Source organism: Centropristis striata, chromosome 15 (assembly GCF_030273125.1).
Source record: "Centropristis striata isolate RG_2023a ecotype Rhode Island chromosome 15, C.striata_1.0, whole genome shotgun sequence".
Lineage (NCBI taxonomy): Eukaryota > Metazoa > Chordata > Actinopteri > Perciformes > Serranidae > Centropristis > Centropristis striata.
Window position 1 is genome coordinate 2711659 of NC_081531.1, and position 7500 is coordinate 2719158.

General features: G+C 40.1%; 1 protein-coding gene across 1 annotated transcript in view; it reads right to left on the reverse strand.

The window, feature by feature from the left end:
• Positions 1-2687: 2687 nt before the first annotated feature.
• LOC131986955 (G-protein coupled receptor 4-like) overlaps positions 2688-7500 on the reverse strand; it is a 6086-nt gene continuing 1273 nt past the window's right edge. The window contains exons 2-4 of the mRNA XM_059352094.1: positions 5879-6136; positions 5075-5283; positions 2688-3207 (exon numbers count right to left, since the gene is read on the reverse strand). Of these exons, the coding sequence (XP_059208077.1) occupies positions 2688-3207; positions 5075-5283; positions 5879-6121 (972 nt within the window). The 5' untranslated portion in view covers positions 6122-6136. The remainder of the gene's footprint in view (positions 3208-5074; positions 5284-5878; positions 6137-7500) is intronic.

A 7500-nucleotide genomic window follows, 5' to 3' on the forward strand; every position in this document is an offset into this window, starting at 1 on the left:
CAGTAAAAACAGAAAAAAACAGCAGAAACATGATTTCAGTTTGCAGCTCTTACCTTCTGATCTGTTCTCTACGGCTCCGTGACGACAAACACCTGAAGTACCTGCTCACAACCTGCTCACCTGTCTGTCAGTCTACCTGTCTGTCTGTCTACCTGTCTGTCTGTCTACCTGCTCACCTGTCTGTCTGTCTACCTGTCTACCTGCTCACCTGTGTGTCGACTCACCTGCTCGTCTGTCTGAGTGAATGTGGAAGGTTTCTGTTCAGCGTCTTGTTTCAGATTCAGCTGCACTCATAAACACTGAACCTTCAGATCTCCTCTGTGTGTGTGTGTGTGTGTGTGTGTGTGTGTGTGTGTGATTAGTGAAAACAGAGCTGTGATTGGTCGGCAGGGACCCGCCTGAACACCTGAAATGCTCGGCTGTTTAGCCGTCAGAGTGACTTCACCTGTTCAACCTGCTGCAGGAATGTAGGCGTGTGTGTGTGTGTGTGTGTGCGTGTGCGTGTGTGTGTGTGTGTGTGTGTGCACTTGAACTTTGACATGTTCCAGTAGTCTGCAGGTTTTTTTCTTCAGCTTCAGTGACGTCACTTCAGGCACCAGACTCCAAACAGATTCCACTGGATTTTAAAAAAAAAACACCGTAAACAAAATGTTTTAATTTCTTCACTTTTAAAAATGTTTAACTTTGATTTTTTAAAATTGAATTTCTGCTGAAATAATTTGATCTTTCTGCGGTTAAACATATCCACTCAAGTTTTAAATAAAGTTTTGAAAACGGCGTGTAAAAAACGAACCGATTTTTTTTCTTTTTTTACAGCGTGGAGTTTAAACTGATCAAAGCAGGAAGTGATGTCATCTGAGCGTTTCACAATAAAGCAGTAAATCTGTTATAAACTCACAAATCAACAGATTTTTATTACTTTAAACACTTTAATACTTTTACATAATTTTAAAATAAAAAAATACAAATATTGTAGTCAAAAAATGTGAGTTTCACAGATTTTATTTTCATTTCAAAACATTCAAAATGCAAATAAAATTAACTTTCACACTCAGCATTTACATTTAAAGTAGAAATAAAATACACACACAAACGTGATAATGAATAAATAAATAAATAGAAACACAGTAAAATGTTGAGCTTTAAGTACATCAGGGGATCATTTCTATCTGAATCATTTCCTGTTGGAGTGTCACAGCAACAGGTCATACAGAAGGGTTATAATGCCCCCTAGTGATGACATTAGGTACTTCCTGAACTTGTAGTTCTTTTGACTCAGTTGCTTCCAAATCTCTAAACTTTTCTTTTAACTTTCAGCACCTACTGCACCTTCTCCTTAAACAGAGGGTTTGACTGTCACCAATGATCTAAATCTAAATACTAAAAACTGAATCCATGTTTAAACATTTATTGACTCTAGATATCATAGATATAAAAAAGGAAGAAAATGACTTCAACAAATGTTTTTTTGTTTTTTCCATGTAGTACAAATTTGCTACTTCCACCTTCTATCTATGCCAGAAGCCTTAAAAGAAGCAAGAGCAGCAGCAAAGTCCTCAGTTCTTATTCTGCTTGGCTTGTCAGCTGCTTTTTAAAATGTATTTATTGTTGTTTGCACTTAAAAAAACATACAATCATGAAGAAAGAACAGAACAAGAAACAGTTAAAAAAAAATGCAGGAAAGATCAAAAAGCCCAAAGGGCTTATACGTGACCTTCCCTCTTAAACCTATAAATAACCATACTTTACTTAAATTACATAGCTAGATGAAAATAAAAAATACAACAAAACAAATACAAAGGTGTAGAACATCTATAAGGATTTTTTGAGCTTGGTCTTAAAAATATGTAAAGAGGAACATGATTCTGTTAGATTTTTTTTTATGTCATTCCACAGCACCTTGATAAACAAATGAGAATTTTGGCAACAGAAGTTCTACAGAAAGGAATATGTAATATTGACTCATCATCCTCCTCTCTACTCTCTCTAAAATAGGCATCTCTGGCTTGTCTCTGTCCTTTTTTTTATTCCTACATGACAGGACGCTCATTCAGTGTATCCTGGTGTGGACAGTTGTCAACTTCACACCACAGGGGTCCCCCAGGGCTCAGTGCTGGGGTCCCTCAGGGCTCAGTGCTGGGGTTCCTCAGGGCTCAGAGCTGGGGTCCCCCAGGGCTCAGTGCTGGGGTTCCTCAGGGCTCAGAGCTGGGGTCCCCCAGGGCTCAGTGCTGGGGTTCCTCAGGGCTCAGAGCTGGGGTCCCCCAGGGCTCAGTGCTGGGGCCCCTGCTATTCGCCATCTACACCACCTCTCTGGGTCGGGTTATCCGCTCACATGATGAAGGCTCATCACCTCCAGCTGAACCTTTCATAAACTGACCTGCTGCTCCTCCCTGCTGAACCTACAATACACCACGACATCAACATCTAAACTGACTCCCTGTGTCTTCCTCCACCAGGTGGTGAGAAACTTAGAGGCGATGATTGGTGACCAACTCACACAGACTATTGGAACACATGGAGGGAAGGGAGCACCAGGTGAACACAATCGGTAATTAGGGAGAGAATCAGACAGATGACACACGGGGAATCTACCTACAAATATCAGCAGATGACCGAATCTGTCTCTGTCTGTATTCTTTCTAGATTTCTGTCATTCTCCTTTTGTTTTCTGCTCTTCTCTCTCTACTTCACTCTGTGTCTTCATTCACAGTTACAGAGCTGATTTCATTGCTGTCGGTTCTGCAGCGACACACACAGGCCAAAAGCTGGCGCATGGTCCCTCTCCTCATTAAAATGTACAGAACTAAGTCAGCAAGAGGACTCAGCTTAAAGAACAAAGGAGCCAGGTCGGAGAGAGCTGGGTTGTGAAAGTCAACGGACTGAAACACTATCAGAATGATGGTGGGCAGGAAAAACAGCAAGTAAATCAGCAGCACCAGGATCAACATTCCTGCAATACGTCGTTTTTCGTCTGTCGGGACGGAGATGGAAGCATACAGCGCTCTGAGGGTCGCAACCAGGAAGAATATGAGCAGCGGGAGAGGAAGGAGGAAGAAGATGCAGGCGATGACGGAGAAGGTGATTCCAGGGAAAAGCTGAGTGAGGTAGACGGCAGCAGGGAGGATCCAGACCAGGACACAGACCAGCACAGAGGTCCTGATGGTTCGTCTGAAGCGGTACCACAGTGGGTGGACGATGAACAGATACCTGGAATACAAGACACAGTTCTACAGAGATACAAAGTCAGGCTGCCTGTAAAAAATATCTGTAGATTTTACGGTGAAAAACTGCTAAACCATGACAGTAAAATGATAAATGGGTTATTATTAATTCCAGGGGTGTGACGAGATCTCGTGAGATTTAACTCGACAATATTTCTCGTTGCGCTAAAAATCAGTCTTGCAAGATTTGTGAGTTATCTAAACTTCTATTTGTGACCTGTGGGGCAGTAAAAGGAAAAGAAGAAGAGGAGGAGAAGGAGAGGAAGCAGCAAGCAGCCAGAATGACGTCACAGGGGCTCGTTAAGATGAGTAAGAACAAATCGAAATGGCACAGTCCTGCTAACAGGCTAACAGTTAGCTCTGTAGCAGTCCAGTGTATATGTGCTAACAGGCTAACAGTTAGCTCTGTAGCAGTACAGTGTGTATGTGCTAACAGGCTAACAGTTAGCTCTGTAGCAGTCCAGTGTGTATGTGCTAACAGGCTAACAGTTAGCTCTGTAGCAGTACAGTGTGTATGTGCTAACAGGCTAACAGTTAGCTCTGTAGCAGTACAGTGTGTATGTGCTAACAGGCTAACAGTTAGCTCTGTAGCAGTACAGTGTGTATGTGCTAACAGGCTAACAGTTAGCTCTGTAGCAGTACAGTGTGTATGTGCTAACAGGCTAACAGTTAGCTCTGTAGCAGTACAGTGTGTATGTGCTAACAGGCTAACAGTTAGCTCTGTAGCAGTACAGTGTGTATGTGCTAACAGGCTAACAGTTAGCTCTGTAGCAGTACAGTGTGTATGTGCTGCTGCTGCAGGAGGTGTTCACTTAGCGATGTCTGTTTGTTTACAACAAGCACTGACATGCTGTGCACAGTTGCCGGTTAATTCAAGATCGCTGTGTTTATGATAATTAGCCATGCTGCTTTGTTTTGATCAGCTGCCGATGTTTTGCAGTTAGCGACGGTGGCCACAGCTGCGTCTCCCGTGTGTAATCGTATGTGATCACGGTCAAAACTGTCGCTAAGCGATTACGTGACGATGGAAAACCATAAGTCACCTCCGGAGTCTCATTAATCCCTCTGGAGGATTTTATTTTTTATTTCTTATTTTAACTTTTATAAATTTTAGTTTTAGTTTCAATTTATGGAAGAAGAAGTTTATTAAAAGCTCATGCTTACATCATGCATGTAAAGAGTTCAAAATGCAACTCGGTTAAATAAAAGTCTTATGGTCCAGTCGGATATTGTGTCATTGTAGTTTTCTTAAAATCTTGTCTCATCTCGTGAGCTGAGAGTATCGTCACACCCCTAATTAATTCAGTTTCAGTAACAATGAAACACTGTAAATGTATATATCAGCCAAAACAGTATTTTTTTACAGTTTTGTTTTTTGAAAAATACATTACTCCACTGTAAAATACACTGTAATATGTATTTAATGAAATATATATATACAAGCCATCACTGTCATTTTTGCATTTATCTTTTGTAAAAAAAAAAAAACATTTTTCTCTCTGTTAAATGTAGTAAACACCATATCTCTAACAAAAATATACTGTAATATTTAATGGTAAAATCTTATTCTAATCTAATTAATCTAATTTATGCGTTTTCATTTATAAAGTATTTTCTTGTCAATTATATGGCAAAACAGTGTTTCTTTTGATGGGAAAACCTTTTATTTATCAATTTAACAATCTTAAACGGGAAATCAACAGTGCTAATATCATTTTACCGTAAAAGTTGCACCGTATTTATTACGGTAAAGTTCTGGCAACTACAGCTGCCAGTTTTTTACTGTAAAAACAACAGTTTTTTTTAATACAGTGCACTGAAGCTTCACACATATTGGACAGACAGGTAGCTACCGTTCCAGAGCGATGCACACCATGAAGCCAACACTGGCCAACAGACTGTAGTTGAAAATATACCAGAAGACCATGCTCATGTTCCATTCAGACTGGGACACCTCCTGCCCAGTTGCCTGTGCAACCTCCTCGATCATGCAGCAGAACTGAACGAGGTCAGAGATGAGAAGGTTGATGACGTAGATCGGAGCAACTTCACCATTTCTCACCTGCAGGAAAACAAAAAGGAAACCAGAAGCAGCTGTAAACATATAAACCCAAATATGTCATCTTTCATATTTTCAATTTCATTTTACACGTTTTTTTTCTTCCTTCCATTTTAGCCATTGGTCCCTGTTTTATGTCTTTTTATGCCTGTGATGTTTTCATTGTAAAGCATTTTGTGCTGCAGTATTTGTAAGATTCAGATTCAGATTCATACAGTTTATTATATATATTAATCTCTTTTGTGCTGTTGAAGAAATCCCTTTGACGCTGGGGCCAATCACTGCAGTAAGGCGACTGAGAGCAAGATGTTTATATATATATATATGATACATTCTGACCCAAACAACATGAGCTGTATTTTTAACAATAAAAATCAGAAATAATCCTGAACACTTAAAATAATTCTATATATATGTTTTTTTAAAGTTAAATGGAGCCATTAATCTTTACATCTTAAGAGAAGGCTGAATGGAGTCACTGCATGTGTTTAGGGTCCAATCAGGTTTGTCTTTGTTTTAATTATGGAGTCAATTATTCACTTCATCCCATCCGTGACACATTCAGTAAATAAATAAGTGTCAGTTGTAACGTTCTTACCTGAGAATAGAGACCATAGATGGCCCCGAAGGTCAGAGGAAGGCCGACACAGATGAGAAAGCACGTCACCACAAACTGGATGATTCCAACTTCACAAGAACTGTAACGACCGAAGGGATTAAAACAAGGAGTGTTGCTGAAGCTGGATCCGTTGCCGAAGTTGCTGAAGTCAGAGTCGTTGCCGTAGTCAGAGTGGTAGTTGATGGTGTCATTGAGGCCGTTGGCCTGTGAAGTGTTGTCCATTCTGCAGAGTGAAACCTGCAGGTCCAGAGATCAGGTTACAGAAAGGCAGCATGTTGTGATGGTACCACTGGGGAATCTTGGGTTCATTTGTGAATTTGAACTTAATGTGGATTAAAGGAACACTCCACCGTTTTTTCATATTAAAACATGTTATTCGGGTAAGTAAGACGAGTTGATACAGACTGTAATATCATCACTTCCGCTCCCTCTCACTTCCGTCAGGAGTGATGATATTACTGCGCCGAGTCGAAGTGCTCCCAAGTGCTATTCCGCCATACATTATAGTTCTCCTTTTTATCCACTTAAAAGCTCCACGTTTTATTTTGTGTCGCCATACTTGGTGGTTTAACTACTCGTGTAGCTGTATTTAAATAGGGAAAACGTGGAGGAGTTTGGTCGCCTCTAACTGTCCATCTGTTTGGATCCTAATGAATGAACTGGGCTAAGCTAAGTGCTAGCCAAGTAGCTCCGCGCGCCAGGGCGATTGAGTGCACGCATTGAGACGCAAGAGGTCTGTATCAACTCGTTTTACTTACCCGAATAACATGTTTTAATATGAAAAAACGGTGGAGTGTTCCTTTAAATGCAGCAGAATTTACATCCAGCTGCATCTTAGCTCTCTGATAAGAACAACCAGGCTCAGCAGGCCTCACCTCCTGCAGAGCCCTGCTGAGATCAGGCCTCCTCCTTCAGAAATCTTCTTCCCAGAAGTGATTCTGAACAACTGCAACTCTGATCTACTCTGCGTACCAAGGTCCAATTAATGAACGCAAAGTTCATTGCAACCGCCAGGGAAAGCTTCATCAGACAACAAGGACGAACCAGCAATTTAATTTGCAAGATGGCAAATTATTGAATTATTGATATCAAACTTCCTTCCACAATCCCTCCATTGTAAAGGATTTCCCCCTTTTCCAACTGGACTGTGAGTAAAGTAACTGGGCTTAGATAAGCAATCAGCAAGTACAAAGGATTTGACCTGTAATTTATGATTTGGTTTATATGTGTGTTTTTAAGTATATTTGTTGTGATATTCATGAAGCTACATCATTCAAAGTTGTGTGTTGCTTTATACAGACAGTCAGTCCTCTTTAAGTAACACTTCCCTCTCTTTTTTAAGCCTAGACTCTTTGTAGAACTCTATATTTTATAGATGTGTGCTTTATTTGCTTTACTTGTTATTTAGAATAAATACCTTTTGATTACAAATGCTGTCTATATAATGTTGTACATATGAACGATATTCTAGCCTCTTCTGTGACAAGAATTCATGACTCCTTCAACCACTACTCAACATTAATATGGTTATTTGATTATAATCATATTCATCATTATTAATCACAGTTCCAAATTGATAGTTAAATAACTTTATGAGACTG